General features: G+C 42.3%; 1 protein-coding gene across 2 annotated transcripts in view; it reads left to right on the forward strand.

Moving 5' to 3' along the window:
* Positions 1–21,864, forward strand: part of DNAH7 (dynein axonemal heavy chain 7) — a 163,843-nt gene that overhangs the window by 13,828 nt on the left and 128,151 nt on the right. For both annotated transcript variants that reach the window (XM_053360481.1, XM_053360487.1), the window contains exons 7-17: positions 307–379; positions 4,610–4,735; positions 10,425–10,544; positions 11,499–11,682; positions 13,693–13,872; positions 14,376–14,651; positions 15,230–15,357; positions 17,187–17,265; positions 17,872–18,096; positions 19,306–19,452; positions 20,628–21,313. In XM_053360481.1, coding sequence (XP_053216456.1) covers positions 307–379; positions 4,610–4,735; positions 10,425–10,544; positions 11,499–11,682; positions 13,693–13,872; positions 14,376–14,651; positions 15,230–15,357; positions 17,187–17,265; positions 17,872–18,096; positions 19,306–19,452; positions 20,628–21,313 — 2,224 coding nt within the window. The remainder of the gene's footprint in view (positions 1–306; positions 380–4,609; positions 4,736–10,424; positions 10,545–11,498; positions 11,683–13,692; positions 13,873–14,375; positions 14,652–15,229; positions 15,358–17,186; positions 17,266–17,871; positions 18,097–19,305; positions 19,453–20,627; positions 21,314–21,864) is intronic.

Below are 21,864 nucleotides of genomic sequence, written 5' to 3' on the forward strand. Positions count from 1 at the left end.
CCTCACTAAACACTATGAGACTTATTTCTAAGTAAACATGCATAAGAATGCACTGTGAGGGTTTTTATTTCCCAGCTGCTTTTAATTTTCTGCTGGTTCAGCCTTTTTATGTACACTTATTTTGTTTTGTTTTGCAAAGCGTTCTTAAATCAAATAACTTTGATCCGCGTTGCCTTCGGTTACTCCTGCATAACACCCTTGAAGTCTTTTAGAAATAATTGGTTCGGCTTCTTTGTCACAGTCCCCCCTTCCCCTGTTTTGCTGAGATTATTTGTGTTCTGCTCTGTTTTTAATGCCTCCTTTTAGTTGACTTTGTTTTGAGAGACCCCAGAGAAAAGGAGGAAGACAAGAAGCAAGTTCTTCCACCTCATCGTGAAGAGTAAGGAAACGCTACTTCAAAACTTTTGCCTAGAAACTGTAACAGGCAAAATGCCTGAAGCTGCCTTAGGATGCAGTTCCTGTGCAATCTTAACGTGGGAGTAATTCACATTTCCCACAATGGTTCTACTTCTATGCATGGGATTGCGCTCTTGAAATGAGTTAGACCTCATTGGTGCAGTGATCATATGTATCCTTCCTGGCAAGAGCTCTCCAAGGTTTCAGACAGGTCATTCCCACCTTCTAGCTGGAGATACCAGGGCATAGCTGTCAACTTACAGATTTGAAAATAAGGGAGCAGCAGCCTCAAAAATAAGGGATCAGCAGCCCAAATAAGGGATTTTCCAAGCACAGGTATGTTCAACTTCTGAGCCCCTCTGAGCCAAAGGCAGAAAGCCCAGCCAGCAGCCAAACAAAGCCGCAAGCGCTGGTTCCCACAGCGCAGCAACCCGGCAAAGGGGATGCAGCAAGGAAAACAACTGTCACTTTTCCGCTGGGAAGCGCTGAGCAAAGGTGAGTCCCCAGGCAATGCGGCCGATTTGATTGGCTCAAGGCATGCAAGCTCCACCCCCCGGTCGTTCTTAGACTCCTTATTGGGTGAGCAACGCAGCCAAGCAACCCAGTTGGAGCCTGCCTCCTCCCTGGCCGGCAGGGAGGGAGGGAGAGAAGCTGCTTCCTTTGAAACCCGGGAAATTTAAGGGACATCATCAATAAGGGACAGCAGCGGGACACGGCGCTGGGATAAGGGGGTTTCCCACCAAATAAGGGACGGTTGACAGCTATGTACCAGGGGTTGGGCAAAAGATGTGCTCTAACACCCCAATGAACAGAGGGCTCTTCCCTACCCTATATGGAAATGCAGAATGCTCTGCTTCCTGGTTTCTAGCTGTTGTGCAATGGGTTTAGGTAGAGCTTCAGCCCGTTAAAAAGGTAAACATAAATGAATCATGCAAAAGATGGGGTTAGACCAGATGTTTGTCTCACAATAGCAGTGCCTGAAATGCACACCTTTGTAATGAAAGAAATGAAGGATTCCACCACGGGCGTAGCCAGGATTTTTGTTTTGGCAAGCTTTTGTTAGGGGGGCAGAACCTCAGATTTGTATTGATTTTGACCCCATGCCCCCCCGGCTACGCCAATGGATTCCACACTCTGAGTAGGTCTTAGAATGTGCAACAACAGTCCAGTTGAGCATGTGGATTTCTGTAGTGGAGCTGTTGCGATTCCAAGCTGAGTTACATATTGACCCTTGCTCCTGTCGCAAATTTTGTTTAGTCCATGGGTTAATTTGTAGTTGACCTTTCTACTGACTTTTCTACGACACATTGCTCCTTCTTTGCCATCAACTTTATGGGTCTCATTATCACCCTAGTTCATACATTTGTAAACAATGAAGAACTTTATGTGCCTTTTAAACAAAATAAAATATTGTGGTGTTCTCCTTGTTCTGCCCTGCACTGAGCATGCTGCACATTAAGTTTTAATGTTTTTCAGATCTGGGGACACAAAACTGTATTTTTTTTTAATAAAAAATGTAAATGCTGTTGCAGTGTCACTAAACTTCAGAGCAGAACATGGCAAAAAACCAATAATAATAATAATAATAATAATAATAATAATAATAATAATATATAATTTATACCCCGCCCATCTGGTTGGGTTTCCCCAGCCACTCTGGGCGGCTACCTACAGCCTTATTGGACACCAAACACGAAGTCACTGTTTTACTGTTATGTAAACTTGTAGAAAACAACAATATAGCTCTTATTATACAACTTTCTATTGAAATGATTATGCGACACAATTGATGTTGGCTATTATTACAAGAGAAGCCCTAAAGCCATTGACCACAAAAAATATTCCCCCCCCCCTATTTAGTGCTAAGTATTGAATAAGAGTTGTTGCCACAAAATAAGACAGACTTATGAGAAACACATTTTGCAAAGCATGGGTGTTGCAAGCTGTCAGGTTAATGCATAAGAAAAAGTACAACGGCACTTTCATTATGCTTCCTGTTCGAAGTGGATGGTTTGGCTGTGTAAACAGCAACAGGATGTCTTGCAAAGAAGGTACAAACACAGGCACACCCAGGAAGGGATGCTTTCAGAGGACAATGGCGTCCAATACCTTTACTGTCCTTGCCAAATCAGCTCTCTCACAGGTAGCCTAGACATGTGGGACAGACCTACTAGATACTCCATCAGGAGGAACAGGTGGGCATCTGCCCTTTGGAGTGTAGTAGGACCAGCATTAGTGGCCAGAACATCTGGAACATCTGGGGAAGAGGACATGCTTTTGCTAATTCTGCCCAGCATGCTCCTCTGCCAGGGACTCCTTGGATGAAGTTGAGGGTCGTGCTGCGAACAGCTAGCCTACTGGGAAAAAAAAATAACCCATCCCCAAGACTCCTAACTACACTAGTGGCCAAAATTGTGGAAACCTTTTGGAAAAGGTTTGATAATACCTGATTGGCTCTCTAAACGCTGCTGCTCATTGGCTACATTCAAATGAAGGAAAGCTACGGCATATCCTGAAAATTGTGCTTCCTTTTTCTGGTTATTTGCCTACAACTTTTGATGGAACACAGATAATTTAACAAACTTTGTTGCATTACATTCTTCATTAAATTATCTTTCCATTGATATATAATGTTACGGTATTGCTCCAGAATAAAGTGGTGTTATGAGCCACCAAACTTCAGAAATACACTTTTTCCAAAAGGTTTCCACAATTTTGGCCACTGGTGTAGGCAAACCAGATGGCTGTGGTGCCTTGGAGGACAGCAATACCACAAGGTGCAAGGGTTAGGCTTAACTAGCTTCCTTCCTTCCTTCCTTCCTTCCATTCCATAGCTGTCAAGCATCCCTTATTTGGCGGGACAGTCCTTTATCCCAGCGCCATGTCCTGCTGCTGTCCCTTATTGATGATGTCCCTTAAATAAGCTACTGAAGGTAATGGGGCCCTTTCTATGTCCAGCTGTCCTGTGTCAACAACAAATTGTTGCTGTTTTTTTTTGTGTCGAATATATGCTATATGATAATTTATGGACCAAATAGGTATCTAAAGCCATTTGCATGCAACAAAATATGTATTTCATCAAAGTAATGGTTGATCCCTTATTTTGGCTGCTGATCCCTTATTTTCGAGGCTGCTGGTCCCTTATTTTCAAATCTGTAAGTTGACAGCTATCCTTCCTTTCCTCCTTCCTTCTGTTCTCCCTGCAATTTTTACTTTGTTAATGTTGATCTTGCTTTGTGTGCATTAAATAAGAATGGGTTAATGGACTGCATCTTACTATAATATTGATTTTAGGTTCCCATAGGTTTATTGAACTGATGGTTCTATTTTATGATAGCTTGTTGACACGCTTTCTAATTGTGTCAGAATGTGATGCTGCATTTTGATATTGGTTGAATGTTTAGGCAGAGGGCCTTCTCGGTAGTGGCACCTGCCCTGTGGAACGCCCTCCCACCAGATGTCAAAGAGAAAAACAACTACCAAACTTTTAGAAGACATCTGAAGGCAGCCCTGTTTAGGGAAGCTTTTAATGTTTAATAGGTTATTGTATTTTAGTGTTCTGTTGGAAGCCACCCAGAGTGGCTGGGGAAACCCAGCCAGATGGGCGGGGTATAAATTATATATTATTATTATTATGATGATGATGATGATGATGATGATGATGTTGCATTTTTTGAAAGTTCTCTCTAATCATGTAACAATTTGTGAATTTCCAATTGATCTTCCATAAGTTTTCCCATTGGGCCATGGTTATTGAATGGCCAAAATCCTGGGACCACCTCACCATTGCCACTGTTACCTCCTCCTCCTTGACTGTCCAGTCGAGGAGGAGTCGATACGTTTTGGAAAGAGTTTTTCTTTTAGAATTTATAAGATCAGATTCGAATCTAAGTGTACTTCTAATTGGTTAATTAACTACCTAAATTGTATGCATACGGCTAATTAATTTGATAAGGCCTAGGCATTCACAAGGGATTTTGGCTTAGTAAAAGAATTTCCAAACTCAGGAGAAAGTCTTCACCACCACCCTATTTAATTTTGATATATTTCCCCAAAGGTGTATTTTTAATTTCTGACAAGCTGGTAAAATTGGGTTTGTCTTCTATTTTTTAAAAAATTCAATAAAGCAGCACAGATATATCTGTACTCCATGTATCTCTTGGGATCTCAGTGTTACTAATTTGTGAGGGTTTTTTTGTTTGTTTGTTTATAGGATGGAGATAGTGCCCAAACCTTGGAACAAGTCCTACCTGGCAGCTCGTGCTTATATAAATGAGCATTTGTACGCGATGAACCCCACCATGTTGGCTGTTCTGGACCTCTGGCAGACATCTTTTAAGTAAGCAGTGTTTTGAATGTGTAGATGTTGCACTTCTGTCAATGACCGCTCCCCGCTTAAAATGGGGGGCGCCCTTTGCGTGGACGCGTGCAGCCCTGGATCTGGAGTGGCCCCATCAGCATAGGCTTTGCCTTCCCTCAGGTGGGATACCTGGAGGTCCCCGCCTACCTCAGTGAGTTGTCCAATCCCACCTGGGGGAAGCGTTGCCAGGGAAACCAGGCCAGGTAGGGGGAGGGATTACCTGCCCACACAATAGAGGGAGGATCTTACCAGGTACTTCTGTCAATGTCAATGCAATAATAAATAATAAAAATAAAATTTTATTTATATTCCGCCCTCCCCTGTTCAAAAACCGGGCTCAGGGCGGCTAACAACAAATTTAAAACACTTAATTATAAAAGCAGCATAAAATACAGAATAAAAACATGAATAACAATAAAAATCAAAAATCAAAAATCAATTAGATAATCTCCCATCAGGGCTAGCTGGCTGAACTGGTCCTACTTGGGCCAGCGAGGAGGTCAGGGGAGAATTAGCTGTGGGTGATCCTCATAAAAGGGGAGGGAAGCGAAGAGAAGGGAAATAAAAGATCAGGCAGAATTCAAATGTGCAAGATGTGTTTACAGATGTGTAAGTAAAAGTTTCCCAAAGTCGGAGAAGCAGAAGAAAATGCTGTCCCTCTGCTGCTTTTCTACTCCTTGTACCCAAGGCCTTGGACCAGTACACCTGAGGGATCATCTCCACCCCCCTTGTTCAGCCCAGACACTGAGGTCCAGCACCAAGGGCCTTCTGACAGTTCCCTCATTGCGAGAAGTGAAGTTATAGGGAACCCGGCAGAGGGCCTTCTCGGTAGTGGCGCCCGCCCTGTGGAACGCCCTCCCATCAGATGTCAAGGAAATAAAGAACTATCTGACTTTTAGAAGACACCTGAAGGCAGCCCTGTTTAGGGAAGCTTGTAATGTTTGATGTTTTATCGTGTTTTTAATTTTCTGTTGGGAGCTGTCCAGAGTAGCTGGAGAAACCCAGCCAGATGGGCAGGGTATAAATATTATTATTATTATTATTATTATTATTATTATTATTATTATTAATTAGAGAGCCAGTGTGGTGTAGTGGTTAAGAGTGGTAGACTCGCAATCTGGGGAACCGGGTTCGCGTCTCCGCTCCTCCACATGCAGCTGCTGGGTGACCTTGGGCCAGTCACACTTCTTTGAAGTCTCTCAGCCCCACTCACCTCACAGAGTGTTTGTTGTGGGGGAGGAAGGGAAAGGAGAATGTTAGCCGCTTTGAGACTCCTTCGGGTAGTGATAAAGCGGGATATCAAATCCAAACTCTTCTTCTCCTATTATTATTATTATTATTATTATTATTATTATTATTATTATTATTATTATTTTATATTATTATTATTATTATTATTATTATTATTATTATTATTATTATTATTTCTTCTTCACAGACCCCTTGAATGTCTCCACTTTTCTCTCCTTTGGAGTTCTCCCCCAAAACCACCCTTTGTGTAAAGCTTTTGGACTAATCCCTTAAGCTTCACCCTCAAAACAAAATCCTAAGGGTGCAATCCTAAGTCCTCCCTACTTATGACACTAGGAGACAACCTCCAAGGTGCTTGTTCTTTGCACCACTCATCTGATCATCACTGAGAGCAAGGTCCTTTGAAGGTGTGTTGTTTGTGCCAGTAGCACACTGCTGAAGTCATGTTTGCATGTTGAGGTCCCCAGGGCCGCCCCAATAACTCACACATCACACAGAATTTTTTTGTTTAAGATTTTTGGCATAATTTTGGCCACAACTTTATTAAAATACAAATTTATGAGTGGTTGCTTAGGCATTGGTTGCGACAACTCCCCCCACCATGGGGGACAGACTGACATTCCGCACGATGCGAAAGTCAGAAAAGGGGAATACACTTGGGGGTAGTGTCGGCGCAGGGAAGCTGCCCTCAGCCCTCCCCAAATGCAACCAGGAGCTCATTGCTATGGCCCAAGCCCCCTTGACAGAGTGGACAAGCAATAGTTAGCCCCCAATTCCTTTAACGGAATCCCTTGCGGCAGCAGCATTAGAGGGGCAGGCACAGCCAATCCATGCCCCTCAACCAAGCAAACCCTAAACCAATGCCTAACCGCAACCTTACAAGTTGTGACAATTTGCTACGCATTAGGCAAAAACCAAATGGCCCCAGCCAATCAGCCAGATGGACAAAATTCCTACCGGGCCCCTGCTCCAAAGCAGACGACCCCATGACAGGCATAGCAAGGTCAAAGCGAACAACCCTATTCTAGGGAGGGAGGGACGGGCAATCCGATGCACGGGCGAAAAGAGGAAGCCCTAGCCTCGTGCAAGAAGTTTTAGCATTTCTGGCTGTCAATCAACAAATGGCAACATTAACTTCTTCCCAACAACAAGGGAAGCCCCAATCGCATCAGTGGCCAACGGTCAATTAGCCCGCCCCCCAACTTTGGAGTGTCCTGGCGGTCCCCACCGCAACGCGTGCTCTCCGTGAAGGAGAACACGCTTTGCAGACATGGTTAAAACTGCACCCACAAATGGACATTTGTCTTCCTGGTGTACAACAGAGGCCCTTAGTCCTGGTCGCAAGTCAACAGGCATATGCAACTGTCACATCAAAATCTATTGCAGCAGTACTGATCATGCATCCAGGAGCTAGTTTCTGCTTTTCCAGGTTACAGTTCTGCAATTCCAAGTCTCTGAAAAGCAGCCCGAGGCTACTATAAGCAAATATCATAGTTGAGTAATTGTGCTTCTGGAACTCCACAGCTTAAAAAATAGCTTGCTGGGAGGATAGTGAGCAGAAATATGGCTGGCAGCGAAATGGCTTAGCGCTCTTCCACCCATCACTCAAAATTACAGTGCTCCAAATCTGCTTTAAAAAGACAAACATTTAGTACTTTATGCACATTTCTGCATTAAGTATTTGCCCCTTGGATCTCCTCTTAATTTGAAATACTTCACTTGTGGATGTTGTAAGGAAGGTAGACAACAAGTTTAAACGAACAAGATGCCTAAAAGTGTCCGCTTCGTCCACTGTCTATTTTTTTTTAAATCCCCTATTATTTTTCTTATACCATACTTTATTCTGTTGAATATTGTTTATTTATTGCCTCAAACTGCAAAACATGATGATCGCACAAATGACCAGTCTCATCCCGTAATCAGAGGTGCAGCTACTTAATTTTGAACATCGGCAAGTAATAAAAATAATAAATTCAAAAAGAAATAAAGCTAAACTAATAGCTGAAAATGTTCACCCTGGGCTGTCAGTATGAAGGGAAATAAGACAAAATTTGATTGGCTTGTTCTGTTGTGGCAGGGCCTCATTCTGACAGCAAGAGCCCTGGAGGAACTCATTGTTGTCAGAGCACATTATCTTTAAAACATTTCTAGAGTTGTGCCTAATTAGAATAAGGTTTCTGTCCTGACAGAGCAAGCAAGGTCACAAACGTTACCATTTTTCATTTAAATCAGCTGTTGAGCCAATTCCCAGATGGAATATTTTCATCCCTGAAGCTCAGATTATTTCATTAATAAATATATATTGTGGTAAAAGAAAAGACAAGAAAAAAATTCCTTTAAACCATTGCTTTGTCATGCTTAGTTTTGTTCTCTTAAGTCACCAGATAGTTACGTTTATCGGGGAAGTTTTAATTGAGTTGTTCGTTCTTGGTTTGTTTTCAGGCAGCAGAGGAGTACCTGACAGCTCATCAGATAGTTTAATAAATTTTAATTTGACATGTCAGCTAGTCCAAAAAGATAATCTGCTTTTAAATAATAGGCATCTAATTTTCTTTTAAAGATATGAAATCTGATTAATTTCGTTTTGCACAGGCAAAATTGTTGCACTGGGAATTATTGCTCAGGATCCAGTGGGTTTGTTCTCCGCCAAATGTAATTGAAAAGTTGAGAATTACTACCTTGTGGTCCTGACATTCTTTGTTTCATTTCCCTCATTAATAGAAGATCAGCAGAGTCAACTATAGGGGCGGAAGGGGCTTCAACCCCCTCAATATTTGTGGGTAGGGGCTGAGCCCCCCCAATATTGAGGGGACCCCCATCCTCTGCAGCTCGCCGTCGCCGAGTGGGGGTAGGAAACGCTGAGGGGCATGTTATGTTGTGCATATGACATCACACGACGCCAGGCCCCCTCAATATGGGGGACAACTCGACACCCCTGTAAATGAATTATATTCCCTGAGCAAAATACCTGTGATTCCTTCCTTCCTTCCTTTCTGAAATCACACATATTTTTTATGTTTTTATGTTGCGCAGAATTGCCCGAGACAATAATGATTTACAAATATAGGAGACCATTTATGCTGTCTAGTTACAAGTTTCCCCTTCTACTTGGCTGATTTAAGTAGATTCCACTTAAAGAACATATTTGTTCCTGTGGAATAAGAGAAATAGTCTGTTTGGACCATGTTGTCTTGTTTTGCACTTGGTATAAGCAGCCCAGGGAGTGGCTTGATTTATTAAAAACTTTACCCAGAAGAGCTAATGAAATTTGAGTTTTTAGTGTTTTTCCTATCCCTTGCACCAAACAGGAAGCAAATGGCGAAGTAAATTTTCTGTCGTCTCCCCTTTGAGTCTTACGTTTTCTTATTATGTTAATTACCATGTGTGTTATCAACTTTTATTGAAGATATGTGATTACTTTTATTTGAATCCAGATGCCTTTAAAAGAATTCATAAGAATATTGAAGCCGTCTAGATTCAAATTGAGAAACATGCTGTTTTAAGTCAGAAGACGTGTGCTACAATCTGGATTGTACATAAACTGTTAAACTAAGGCATCTTCCATTCATACACTTGTAATCTGTTTTCATATTTAATTATTTAAAAATGCTCTGGTTCTCCAGAAGTGGCTTAGTCATGCTGGCCACATGACCTGGAAGCTGTACGCCGGCTCCCTCGGCCAATAAAGCGAGATGAGTGCCGCAACCCCAGAGTCGTCCGGGACTGGACCTAATGGTCAGGGGTCCCTTTACCTTTACCTTTATGACCTTGCTATGCCGTTGTGGGTCGTCTGCTGTTGGGGCAGGGGCCCGGTAGGAATTTTCCCACTTGGCTGATTGGCTGGTGCCACTTGGGTTTCGCCTGCTGCGTAGCAAATCGTCACAACTTTGTAAGGTTTGGCGGTTAGGCATTGGTTCAAGGTGGTCTGGAGGGCAGGTCAGAGAACCTGGCCCCTCCAATGTGCAACAGGTATTCTGCTAAAGGAATCCAGGGACTCGCCATGCTTTTGTCGACCCCTTTCGGGGGGTAGGGCCATGCAAGAGTCCCTGGGAGCATTTTGGAGTGAGCTTGAGTCATGTGACCATACCAGTGTTCCCCCACGGTGTTCACCTGTACTGACAATATGGTAGGGCCCAGGCATCAGTGCTGTCCTGCTGAGGTCAGGTGCAGCTAGTTGGGAACTAATGCCTAAACAAACCATTCACTATCTGTAATCAATAAAGTTGTGACCAAAATTATGCCAATAAACTAAAACTAAACTCCGTGTCGATTGTGTCTTTATTATTGGGAAGCCCCTGGGGATCTTAACACGCAACAGAACGGCGCATTCACAGTTTTCTTTGTTTAAAGCTATAAACATCAGAGGCAAGTGGCTTGGGAAAAGGTGTTTACCAGATTGTTTTCATGACTCCTACAGAGCTTTGCGCTTATTTGATAAAGAAGCATTTCATAATCGTTCGGAATCGATGGAGCTCTCATTCTTCCAGAACATAGTTGTGAGGCATATGGAAGCTACCAAAGACGCTCTTTTTAAAAAGTAAGACCAAAGCGTATTCTGTGAATAATGTGCCTCAGGTTTAAGGGCTGGCCACAACTCCTTTTTCGATTGCTTGTTCAGGGATGGAGTTTCCTGTCATACTTGAATGCTGTTTTTGATATGAATACTAGAACTGTCTAGGGGTATGTATACTGTATGTGTACATCAGCCTGTCACTACTCTCGTGTATTCAAATGGAATTAATTCTGCTCTTTGTTTTAATTTTAATTTCCTGTTAATCTGCAATGATATTTTTATTTTGTGGGGTGGGTGGGTTTGCAATGTTTTTTTCATGGAAGAGCCCACCATATTTCATTTGTTGGGAAAGATGTGATTATTCTCTTAGCCAATGTGTTTATTGTCATTTGGAGTGCTGTGTGGAATCTGGCTGTATGACTGTACAGTCGTACCTTGGAGGTCGAACAGCCTAGTTCTTGAATGTTTTGGCTCCTGAACAATCGAAACCCTGAAGTGACTGTTCTGGTTTCTGAATGTTCTTTTGGAAGCTGATCGTCCAACGGGGCTTCCGCGGCTTCCGATTGGCTGCAGGAGCTCCCTGCGGCCAATCAGAAGCTCCAATTTGATTTCGGAACATTTTGGCTTCCGGAGTGGATTCTGTTCAACTCCCAAGTTATTGGCTATTGGCTAGTGCCCGTGACATCACTGATGTCAAGCAGCTCACATCTATCTGATGCTTCAGACTTTATTGTCTGGTTTTGCAAGACAGGGCGTTTGAACCCTTAGGAGAACATGGGAAACCTGTTGAGGGGACATTATAAAAGAGAATGCTTCCGCGCGGCCTGCGGTACCTCAGATAAGATGGAAAGTTCTTGTTTTTCTTTTAGTGGGAAAAAAGGTCATACTGACAGAAACAATTTAGTCAACGATACCAAAAATAGTGTTAAAAGGTGTGTTCAGGTGAGATTCACTTAAAACGTTTCCTTTTCCTTTCAGGTGGTTTCCAGAAGTGCAGAATATCTATTACCAAGGCAATAAACGAAAGCAAGTGCCCACAAATGCCAGCAGTGCTAAATTAGAGGCCTTCTTCAACTGTGCTGCTACTTTAATGACCCAGCAACTTCAAAGTTTAGCTTTGGTTTCAATGCAGGATTTTACAGATTTAATTGTAGCCCCTCCAGTAAGTAAGATTCCCCGGCTGGACTATGAACTTGTCTATACATGCCCCATGTTTCAGTGTGCTTCTTTATGAATATATTTTCTAGGAATATAGATATAGATATAGATATAGATATAGAGTTACACTGGTACCTCGGGTTAAGTACTTAATTCGTTCCGGAGATCCGTTCTTAACCTGAAACTGTTCTTAACCTGAAGCACCACTTTAGCTAATGGGGCTTCCTGCTGCTGCCGCGCTGCCGGAGCACGATTTCTGTTTTCATCCTGAAGCAAAGTTCTTAACCCGAGGTACTATTTCTGGGTGGAGTCTGTAACCTGAAGCGTATGTAACCTGAAGCATATGTAACCCAAGGTACGACTGTATCTGCAAAAGGCTGTGAAAGATCAGGCATTTTTTTGGCTTTTGATACACAAAGCTTGGCTGACATGTGACTGATGCTCAGCTAGTGATTGCGCGTCTTGAATATTCAAGGGGAAAGGGTGAATTCAGACACGTGAAATTATTATTAATGCACCGATACTTTGCCTAGCAGGGGAGATACCATGATCGCGAAGATTGTGATTAATGTACTGATTGCAATTATCTTTGCAAATTTGAAAGTCAGGGTGGAACAGGTGTCAATAGCTATCAACATGACGAGTCAACTCATATTGCCTCTCATTGGCCTGCTTTGCATGTAACGGCATATCGTAGTTTTAGCATTATGCAGTGAGCCTCAGTAAGCCTTGGAGAGCACTAAGATAGATGGACCAATGGCCTGGCTCAGTGTAAGGTGGCCTCATTCCTTCATATCTTGATCATGACTCAGGGACCTTTATGTTTCTTGTGAACAGATAAGAGACATCTGTACCTAAGTCAATGCAAAACGAAACAGAAGCCATTGTTTCAGCCCTGAAAACTTGACGTTTCTTTAAGAATGGACAAGTGTCTGAAGAGTTCAAGTATGCCACAACCCATCCCCACACATAATAATAATAATAATAATAATAAGAAGAAGAAGAAGAAGAAGAAGAAGAAGAAGAAGAAGAAGTGTATTTTTCTGGGGATAGAGGTGCCGGAACTCACCATGAACATCTCCCTTGTTCTCTTAGAATGGCAATGGAATCCACCTGAGATGTTCTGGAACTGAGTTCTTGCGAGTTCCAGCTGAAAAAAGCAATAATAATAATAATAATAATAATAATAATTCAATTTATTTTATCAAAATTTATCAAATTTTGTATCAAAAGATCCCAGGGCGGTGTACAACATTAAAAACACATTTCAGAACATCAACGATAGAAACATAATAAAAACATAATAGGAAGCAAAAAGGTAAAGGTAAAGGACCCCTGAAAGTTAAGTCCAGTCGCGAACGACTCTGGGGTTGCGGCGCTCATCTCACTTTACTGGCCGAGGGAGCCGATGTTTGTCCGCAGACAGTTTTTCTGGGCCATGTGGCCAGCATGACTAAGCCACTTCTGGCGAAACCAGAGCAGCGCATGGAAACACTATTTATGTTCCCGCTGGAGCGGTACCTATTTATCTACTTGCCTTTTGACGTGCTTTCGAACTGCTAGGTTGGCAGGAGCGGGGACTGAGCAACGGGAGCTCGCCCCATTGTGGGGATTCGAACTGTCGAGCTTCTGATCGGCAAGCCCTAGGCTCTGTAGTTTAACCCACAGCGCCACCTGCGTCCCTGATAAGAAGCATACTGACAGCTTAATTAAAAAGAAAATTAGTCATCATAATAACAGTCCTCTCCTCCACACTTTCACAGGCTGTAGATTATTGAATAGCCATAGGCCTGGGTAAAGAGGAATGTTTTTGCCTAGCACCTAAAGACATGTAATGATGGCAAGCCTCTCTGGAGAGAGCATTCCACAATCAGGGAAGCACCACAGAAAAAGGCCTGTTCTCTTGTTGCCACCCTCTGAACCTCTCTGGGACATGGGTTGGAGTCATAATACATTGAGCCTGATTGCTTTCTCTTCTGTATGCTAGCTAATGCATTTAGTTCTTTTTCTGCAGAAATCTCATCGAGCCTATGAACACTCGGGATTTATAATAAGGCTGATCCTTGAAAACGAGAATGTTAAGTTTGAGCCTACATTTTCCGACTATGAAGTCATATTTCTGAATATTTATTCAGTTATGGTGAAAGCTGTTAACCTGCTGCCCAGAGTGGAGACCAAGCTTTATTCAAAGTGGGTAAGCAATTCTCTAATAACGTTGTTTGTTGCTTTTCTGCCAGCCTTGAGCTAAAAAACTGAACTATACCTTGTGAGCTATAGATATGAACTGTTACTTCCCTGGACGTAAGCTCTGTTGACATCGGAGGGGATGATTTCTCAGTAACATTCTCCTGAAGGCAGCCCTGTTTAGAAGACACCAGAAGGCAGCCCTGTTTAGGGAAATTTTAAATGTTTGATGTTTTATTGTGTTTTTACTATGTTGTTGGGAGCCACCCAGGGCAGGGTATAAAGAAGAAATCATCATCATCATCATCATCATCATCATCATCATCATCATCTGACCTGCTGACATAGCACATCTTCTGCTAGGTCACAAATCTATTCAGCTGGTACATCTTCAGTATAGGATTGCTCCTGTATAACTTGATAAAATATTGCACGCTCGATTTTTCTATTAATAAAAAAGCAAAGCAAAATACTTAAAGTAAGAGAAACTATGCATATATCTTGTTTTGAAAGCCTGAAAGCAAGACCAGATCCATGAACTTGAGACCCGTAATCCTTGATGAAATTTTGGAAGCGCATAAGAAGAAGGTGAGAGATGAGATTGCCAAGCAGAGCGTGGCGCCTATTGAGCACCTCAAACTCTATGACAAGTACCACGATTTGATCAACAAACAAGCAGATCGGGACATCGATCAGTTCCTTTCGGAGGAGCACACGTATGACGAAATAACAGGAGCAATTGCCCAGTATCAAAACCTCCGGGATGAAATTCAGTACAATTCTAGAAAGGTAATGTATGCATGGAAGCGGGCTGGGCAGCTTCATTTAGTGTTCTCCAGGACATGGGTGGCGCTGTGGTCTGAATCACTGAGCCTCTTGGGCTTGTAGATCAGAAGGTCGGAAGTTCGAATCCCCGTGACAGGGTGAGCTCCTGTTGCTCGGTCCCAGCTCCTGCCAACCTAGCAGTTCGAAAGCACCCCAGTGCAAGTAGATAAATAGGTACCACTGTGGTGGGAAGATAAACGGCATTTCCGTGCACTCCAGTTTCTGTCACGGTGTTCCATTGCACCGGAAGAGGTTTAGTCATGCTGGCCACATGACCAGGAAAGCTGTCTGTGGACAAACGCTGACTCCCTTGGCCTGAAAGCAAGATGAGCATCGCAACCCCATAGCCGACTTAACTGTCCAGGGGTCCTTTACCGTTTACCTTTTTAAAGAAAGAAAAAATGCAAATGATCAGCAGGATTATTATAACTTTTTTTTAATAAAAAAAAAGTTTAGCTGTGGTTCTGTGTAATTTTTTTTTGGGGGGGGGGGATTATTCCTTTCTGTGATCAACAAATTTCTCACTCGTATTTGTCCTGCAGGTTATTCGTCTCGGAATGTTTGAGTTGCACTGTGATGAACTGATTAGAACGCTGACAAAACGAGCTGATGCTATTTGTTCCAAAATCATTGCCAAAATGTTCAAAGACCATCAGGATCTAAATACGAGGTAATATCTTTTTTTTTTAAAGTACAAACAACGGTGGCCCTGATCCAAGTCCAATAGGGGGGCACCTAATTTGTAACAGCTGATGGCTGCAGTTTAGGATCTGGATCTGGATCTGTAACCACGTGAAAAGGTGTACCCAGTATAAGTTTGGGCAACCTTTTTCCAGCCTTCCAGGTCTGTGAGCCAGTGGTGGATGTGGCCAGAGGGAAAGGTGGGTGGGTCAATGGATGTAACTCTTTGTGCAATTAGCTACATGGCAGCCATGCAAAAATCTGAGGTTTTTGCTCCTCAGCAAAGTGTTACCATCGGAGTTCAAGGATGCATCCCAGCTGGGCAAAAATCATAGAGTTGTAGAGAGTTGGAAGGGATCATGCAGGAGAAGATGGAAGGGTCACATTTAGCCCTGAGCCTGAGGCTCCTCTGTTCTGATGCAGTCGATTCAATTGGGCCTGTATGAGAATTCCATGTGGATGGGAATGCCTGTGTCCGAATGCACGTCTTCATCAGCGCTGGTTGTGCACTTGGAAGGCTGTTTGCATGTGTGAATCTCCCCTTCTTGGATCAGGACATGTTCTTTTTGTAAGATGCTCTGTTCTCGCTGCCCTATATGTTCTCATGCCACTATGCACCTCACTCAGGTTATCGCTCAATTATAATTGCTCGGGCTATTTTTTTTGCCCCTTGCGTTGTTTCTTGATAGGTTTGGCAGTTCTGTGCAAAGGATCAGGCCCTATTGTATGGTCCCTGTTCCCAGTAAAGCGACAGTTTTCAGTTCTGCGGCACAACTCTGCCTGCCCTCTCTCTGATGCTGCATGGTTGTGGAATTGTTTTATAAAAGACATTCAGAATGGGGAGTGCGTAGGCCTTCCCTTCTCCTCTGTTGTAGAAGGATGCTTAAGTCAAGATAGAAGGTAGACTTGGATCTCCTGGTAGATTTGAATTAGATAGGCGATAATTACTGGCTTCCGATTGTTTTAGAATGAAGACAACAAACTTACTCATCCACATTTTACTGCTGAAATGAAAAAGTCGGTTGGAGGGAGAAGCTAACCTGGAGTGGATTTTTGTGCGAAAGCCCTGGGGGCGGAATGAACCCAGGGTTCCAAATTCTTCTGTACGATACAATACGATAATCTTTATTGTCATTGTCCCATACAGAACAACAAAATTGAAAAAAATCTACATCAGACATTCAAAAACCAGCAAGCCTGCTATCCCAACTATCCCAGCCTGCTTAGCCCCTAAAAACTCTGCTATCCCATAATTGAATACAATATACTCACATAGAGACTACCTTACACTGCGTTTAAAACCAAAATTGCATTTGAATAGAAACTGTTTCTCAGGCAGCTAGTCCTAGTCTTTATAACCCTGTACCTTCTTCCAGAAGGCAGAAGCTGAAAGAGATCATTTCCGGGGTGCGCACTATCCTATACTATCTCTGCAGCTTTCTTATGGCACCTGGCAGCATAGATTTGATCCAAGGTGGGAAGAGTGTACCCAATTATTCTCTCCGCAGTCTTTACAACCTTGGACAGCATTGTTTTATTCCCTGACCGTGCAGCTCCCAAACCACACACACAGACCATAAGTTAATACACTCTCAACAGTACAATGGTAAAATGCCATCAACAGGTCCTTTGAGAGATTATTTTTCCGGAGGATTCTGGGTGGTGGATAATGGAGTTCTAGGAAGCCTGAAGTCTACTCACCTCTGAGACCGAAAGGCACTGCATCACTGGAATGTGAAAAGGATGGCTTTCTCAAATCTGTTGCGTGTATGTTTCTGTCTATCTACCCATCTATCTAATTTGCTTTTCCAACTTCAGGCTGTGTGAAGAGTTTGAAAAGATAGCAGAGAAGGCCCTTTCCACGCCATCAAATACACACGAACTAATGGAATTTAAGGTATGCATTTCCTTTTGCAAGGAAATAAATTTACTTTAAAAAAACTGAAAACAAAAGGTTATCTCAATTCTAAGAACCCACACAGGCTATGCAAAAGTACCGCCCAGGACAAGTGACCCCTCCCCCCAAGGTTTCCTTCCTTTTTGGCTTAACAAATTTTTATAAAGCACACTTTAATGACTCTATTCGGAATTCCTTTCGCCATATCTAAGCAAACCTAATTCTGTCTTGGAGTGTGGCTGTACTTTATGTTTAAAAATAAATAAATGAATAAATAAATACTAGTGGTCCATTAAAATGCAATACAGTGGTACCTCGGGTTAAGAACTTAATTCATTCTGGAGGTCTGTTCTTAACCTGAAACTGCTCTTAACCTGAGGTACCATTTTAGCTAATGGGGCCTCCCGCTGCCGCCACGCGATTTCTGTTCTCATCCTGAAGCAAAGTACTTAACCCAAGGTACTATTTCTGGGTTAGCAGAGTCTGTAACCTGAAGCATCTGTAACCCGAGGTACCATTGTAAATGAATTTTTTTCAGGTTGAAAGTGTGCTAAAACGTGTTTGCCACCAAGAGTATGAATCAGTTGTTGTTTCTTCCCCCACTAGGCTTATATCGAGAAAGTGGAAACAGTTGACATGCTGGAGATGGAGCAGAGATTAATTGACTCTAAAAACTGCCTTGCATTCCTGATAGAGTGTACAAATCTTTCGCCAGTAGATATTCGACTGAACAACAGTGTCTTTCAGTGGTATGGGCGAATGGGGGAGATTTTTGAAGAACACAGAAAGATTATTAAGGAGAAAACAGAACAATTTCAAGAAGGTCTTAAAGTAAGCGTTCAATTCTTCTTTATTAAAGGTACAGTGGTACCTCGGGTTAAGAGCTTAATTCGTTCTTAATTCTGAAACTGTTCTTAACCTGAGGTACCACTTTAGCTAATGGGGCCTCCCGCTGCCTCCGCCGTGTGATTTCTGTTCTAATCCTGAGGTAAAGTTCTTTACCCGAGGTACTATTTCTGGGTTAGCGGAGTCTGTAACCTGAAGCGTCTGTAACCTGAGGTATCTGTAACCTGTGGTACCACTATACTTGCTTTACTGGGATAATACTTTGGATTGCTGTATTGATAGTGCTTATTTTAAAGCAAGTGGATATCAGTTAACTTGCTCAAGGCAAGTGCCAATTTGGGCTTTATTCCTTTTAATAGTATGATTGACCTACCAAAATCCCAGCAGGAAAGTGTTTCCGCCCTGATCCATCACGATCCAGCAAATGGAGATGACATTTGCCCTTCCTTGGAGGTTTTTAAGCAGAGGTTGGATGGCCATCTGTCACTGATGATTTCATTCAGATTTCTGCATTGCGGGGGTTGGACATTGCGGGGTCCCTTCCAACTCCACATTTCTGTGGTTCTGTGATTCTACAGCAGGGTTGGGGCCTTAACCTGTTAGCTCACAAAGCATCCCAGCCTACCTTTTAAAATGTAAGTCATAATCCTAAAGGTTTTATGTGTAAAAGTTCCATGGAAAATAGTTAAATTAATTGCTTTGTAGCAGGCATCCCCAAACTTGGCCCTCCAGATGTTTTGGGACTACAACTCCCATTATCCCCAGCTAACAGGACCAGTGGTCAGGGATGATGGGAACTGTAGTCCCAAAACATCTGGAGGGCTGAGTTTGGGGATGCCTGCTTTATAGGCTTTATGGCTAGGCTGTTTTAGAACCTTGGCTCTCACTTGTATTACAGTACAGATCTTCTGTATTTTTTATTTCTTGTAATAATAATAATAATAATAATAATTTATTTATACCCCGCCCATCTGGCTGGGCTTCCCCAGCCACTCTGGGAGGCTTCCAAAAAAATATTAAAATACTGTAATACATCAAACATTAAAAGCTTCCCTAAACAGGGAAACCCAGTGCAAACCCAGTGACAAAAGGCATTCTAAATATGTACAAATAAACTTCTGCCCTCGTATTCTAAGACTGTATGCTGTGTATGCATGCCTCTGCCTCTGTTTCATATCTGCAACTTTTTATTAGATGCGCTGTGAAAGATTTGTTGAGGAGCTGGAGAGTTATGCTAAGCAAGTTGAAGAATTTTATTCTTACGGGGACCTTCAGGAAATCAACCGGTACCTGAAAAAAGCCCAGGCGTTGAATACAAAGCTAGATGCAGCTGCTGATAAGGTAAGGCTTTGGGTTTGTCTTCATAGAGGATCGTAGCTTTTAGCTCAATGACAGACCATACAGAAGGTCTCAGATTCATTTCTGGCAAATGCGGGCCTCCCCATTTTGTCTGCGAGGTCATTTATGGGAACCCACAGCTACCTGCAATATTCCTGACAACTTAGATGATGTCAGGTTTGTTGAAGTCAGAGTAGCGAAAACTTCCAAAAATGTTTGGAAACCAAGGCACGGCTTCCGATTGGCTGCAGGAGCTTCCCGCACTGAATCGGAAGCCATGTCGGATGTTCAACTTCCAAAAAACGTTTGCAAACCGGAACAATCACTTCCGGGTTTGCGGCATTCGGGAGCCAGAACGTACAAGTGCCAAAGCGTTTGACAACCAAGGTACAACTGTATATATACATTTTTGTTTTTTGTTTTTCAAAGATTTACAGACGAAAACACAAATCACATACATTTCTAATACACATATATTTGATTTCCTTCCCTCCCCTTTTGTGGTTTCTTTTTAATTTTAATTTTCATACTGCAGTTTCCCATCTTTAGTTTATTCTTTAGTTTCTCTAAATGATATGTTCAACAGCTTGTTTTACGTTAATCCTGCTAATGAGCTTATTTCCATACATGAGTTTTTCAAATAATTCCACAAATTTCCCCCAATCTTTAATTAAAAAACCCCTCTTCTTCTTGGTTTCTTCTTACATCCGTTAACCTTGCCATTTTGGCATAATCCATTAATTTAATTAGCCACTCTTCCTTGGTTGGTACTACATCTTCTTTCCATCTCTGGGCAGAACCCATCAGATGTCACGGAAATATACAACTGACTTTTAGAAGACATCTGAAAGCAGCCCTCTTTAGGGAAGTTTTTAATGTTTGATCTTTTATCGTGTTTTTAATGTTCTGTTGGGAGCTGCCCAGAGTGGCTGGGGAAACCCAGCTAGATGGGCGGATTATAAATAAATAAATAAATAAATAAATTATTATTATTATTATTATTATTATTATTATTATTATTATGGCATACACAGACAGGGTTTTTTGGTATCTCAGTACCTACTGCATTGTGTAGATTTTTAAATCATATGTATGACTTCCACCCTCTAAAAGTTGTAGTGTAGATATGACCTATGTTATGTTACTTTTGTAAAAAAAAAATTCTGCTTTTTCTCTAGATTGATCAATTTAATGCAGAAGAGGAGGCGTATGGGTGGTTAGCATCTCAGTATCCTCAACGTAAAAAAATCCAAGATACCCTAAATCCGTATCTTCGGCTTTACGATATGGCAGTAGAGTTTAACACCAAATACAGGAACTGGATGGATGGAATATTCACCAAGGTGAACCCAGATACAGTTGAGTTGGATACAGGAAACTACTGGCGTGCATTGTACAAACTGGAAAAAACCTTCCACGATTCCCCAAATGCCTTATTTCTAACAACGAGGGTCAGGACAAAAGTGGAGGAATTTAAGGAGCATATTCCGTTGATCCAAGTGATTTGCAACCCCGGCTTGCAAGACCGGCATTGGGAGGCTATGTCAGAAATAGCCGGGTTCCCTCTGAAGCCCTCCGAAGATTCAACTGTCTCTTCATATATTGATATGCACCTTGAGCCATTCTTGGAAAAATTTGAAGGCATCAGTGAAACAGCCAGCAAAGAGCATTCGCTTGAGAAGGCCATGGTGAAAATGATTTCAGAATGGGATGCCATGGAATTTGTTCTTCTTCCTTACAGGGAAACCGGGACTCACATTTTATCGTCTGTGGATGATATCCAGATGTTGCTGGATGACCACATTGTTAAAACGCAGACCATGAGAGGATCTCCTTTCATTAAACCTTACGAAAAGAAGATGAGGTAATATATTTCCTAAGGGGGCGACGTCAATAACATAGCGCACAAGTGGCCTTGTTTGATTTGTGGTGTAGATCATTCAAAGCTATTTGTGGCTCAAAGGACATGCGAGAGTGGCAGACCATTGTGAAAAAGCAAATTGCTGATTTCATATAAAGTCAACGTGGGAGGAAGGTAGTTTAAAGTACAGGGCAGGCTGGAGAAGAGAGGTAAATTCCAGTCCCCCTTAACTCCTGTGGTTTTTCTCTTTTTTTTCCCTTTGAAACTGGAAGTAGCCTCCTCTGGGAGGGAAAGTAGGTAGGACATTTTTTGGAGGGAAAGGATTATGGTGGAGGGAGAGTTCGGCTCCCAGAGCCCACCCTCTGCTTAATTTCCCACCAGTCCCTACTTGGGCCCTACCATTCTTACTTCATGCAATCTCACAGGAACCCTGTGAAGTAAAATGGTGAATGAAAACATAATACATATTGGTTTTATGTTTCTGTACAGATGTACTCCTGCTTCTCCTGTTTCACTCTCCTCCTGCCTTTACAAAAACCCAAAGAGTGGGTACT

The sequence above is a fragment of the Podarcis raffonei genome, chromosome 1, assembly GCF_027172205.1.
Source record: "Podarcis raffonei isolate rPodRaf1 chromosome 1, rPodRaf1.pri, whole genome shotgun sequence".
Lineage (NCBI taxonomy): Eukaryota > Metazoa > Chordata > Lepidosauria > Squamata > Lacertidae > Podarcis > Podarcis raffonei.